Source organism: Olea europaea, unplaced genomic scaffold (assembly GCF_002742605.1).
Source record: "Olea europaea var. sylvestris unplaced genomic scaffold, O_europaea_v1 scaffold5689, whole genome shotgun sequence".
In the NCBI taxonomy this organism is placed as follows: Eukaryota; Viridiplantae; Streptophyta; class Magnoliopsida; order Lamiales; family Oleaceae; genus Olea; species Olea europaea.
In genome coordinates, this window is record NW_019264026.1 from 10,921 (window position 1) to 13,249 (window position 2,329).

The following is a 2,329-nucleotide window of genomic DNA, read 5'->3' on the forward strand; positions in this document are numbered from 1 at the left end:
CATCATCATTAAATTGTATTTTTAAATATAACAGTAAAAACCTACTGTTTTCCGGTTTGCATGAGTCCACGAGCAACTCATCAAATTTTAACCGAAAAATTTTGATGTGAATAAACTCATTAATACAATATCTGTAAGACTATTGATATGATATGTGAAAAGCTTTCTAATTGATTTGTGTCTCAGTACACTGCCAAGAATTTGTTATATGTATCCGAAAGTGCCTTGTTGAAGTCGCTTTTGTTTGACGATGTGATATTTTTCGAGCATGTAGATGCCATGTGGACTTCAAGATCGTAACACACTCAAGCTCGTAAAAAGGGTAGATTGATGAGGTAGCAAGTCAATGAGTCTTTGCACACTTTGGCTAAGAGCTGAGAAATGTATTATTTGGCCAAAATTCGTTATCTACAAAACAGCTATAATGGTTCGAATCAAAGGATTAAAGGAGTATATACTAAAACTTATAAAGGACATATTTTCACGAATGTTTTCTGTAGCAAATCAACTCCTTGACAAGTTTTTCCATATTGATGTAGGAAGAGCCACCAGGTGCAGTTGCCTTCTCTGCTTTCTTCTTCCATTCCATAGCTTTCTCCTTCATTTTCTTCCCCTTCTCCCCGTCTATTAGCTCCTTTACCAGCACCTCCACCTCGCCTCGCTTCACATTATTGTCTATTTCCAATCCCATACCCCATTCCACACAACTGTACCTACAGTTCGTTTGTTGCTCAGCAAAGAAAGGCCAGCAGATCACAGGCACACCCCCAATTATACTTTCTATAGTCGAATTCCACCCACTATGCGTCAAGAACCCTCCAATTGCAGTGTGTTTCAGAACCTGTTCTTGTGGGCACCAGCTGATTAACATGCTTCTATCTTTTGTTTCAGTCACGAATTCCGGTGGCAACATGGCATATTTGCCGGCCATGATATCAGGCCTAATTATCCACAAAAATGACTTCTTACTATTGGCAAGTCCCCATGCAAATTCAGTTAGCTGCTGTGCTGTTACCGTAGTTATGCTCCCAAAGTTCACATACACAACTGAATTTGGTTCTTTTGTGTTCAGCCAGTCAATACATTCCAAATTTTCCTTCCACAGTTTCGAGCTCAAAGAATCGTAGCTTTTGTCATGAATGTGATTCATCATCAATTGTAGAGGCCCGACTGTGTAAATACTCGGGTACATGGCTGAAAGCGCGTCCAAAACATCTTTTTCTAGGGCATCAAATGTGTTGATGATAATTGCTTTGGCTTTGGGAACTGCCTCAACTTCACTAATCATGAAATTGATCATGAAGTCATTTAAGTCAGTTGTTCTGATGAAGCTAGGGAAATCCCTCAGTCTAATATTCTTGGTTCCAGGAACCCAATCAAGGGTTGTATCCAAGTAACCATTTGTTACCTGGCTCATATCTGCAAATTCGAGTACACTTAGCAAAGAATAATTATATGTTTTAAAGGTACAGCATATCAAGAATAGAACGAACACATTTTCTGATCCCCTGCTATACTATCAAGTACTATTACTAATGAATCATACACTGTGGATTCACGTGATAAATAAAATTTCAAGACCTGACTTCATGATTCGGGGCTTTATCACGTGCACGTGTTGAAGTGGATCATTCCAGGAGTTCAATATATTATAAAAATAGTTAAAATAGCAAAATATGTATTATGTTACATAATTTCATCTTTAGAAATCGCAATGCCAAAGGCTAAGTTGCATTACTTTCAATTACAAAGAAACTACCCTAAATTTTATATGGACACTCGGATCGTGTTTAGAAGGAAAATGACGAATATTATTTATTTTTAACTATTGGTATTTCCAGATGTGACATAATATAATTTTCAAAAGTATCGTGGCCTTCAAACTTTCAAGTATCCAGGAGTCACCAATCAATTGTGCAAAGTTGTTCAAATTGGATGATGGAGGTTGAAAAGAAACTATCCTCATATTTATAGGATATCATCGTAGTTTACAATTTAATTTCTTTAACAAGTACTGGAATGATAAATGATGGAATTCTAAAAGGATTTTAGAATGATACACCAAACTTATAGACTTTAGATACAAATTTAGATCTTTTATTTTCCGTTAGCTAAAAGCAACATGTTACACTATGTCATAATATCATAACACTCTCGTCATTTTACAATTATCACACATTCACAATTATGGATTTTTCATGCTAATGTATTGAATTAAGAATAAAGTTGCAGAATCCCAAGTTCCAATCCCGAGGCTGAGTCAGCCCTTGATTTTGAATGGAGCGGGCCCCATGAATTAAAGATCAAGGGCCGAGGTGATTGCCACCTC

The 2,329-nt window shown here is 36.7% G+C and overlaps 1 protein-coding gene across 1 annotated transcript in view; it reads right to left on the reverse strand.

Annotated features, from left to right (window-relative positions):
• The window catches only part of LOC111389205 (UDP-glycosyltransferase 85A8-like), an 11,185-nt gene extending 9,735 nt beyond the window's left edge, over positions 1 to 1,450 (reverse strand). Inside the window, exon 1 of the mRNA XM_023014096.1 lies at positions 1,200 to 1,450. Coding sequence (XP_022869864.1) covers positions 1,200 to 1,417 — 218 coding nt within the window. The 5' untranslated portion in view covers positions 1,418 to 1,450. The remainder of the gene's footprint in view (positions 1 to 1,199) is intronic.
• Between the last annotated feature and the right edge of the window lie 879 nt (positions 1,451 to 2,329).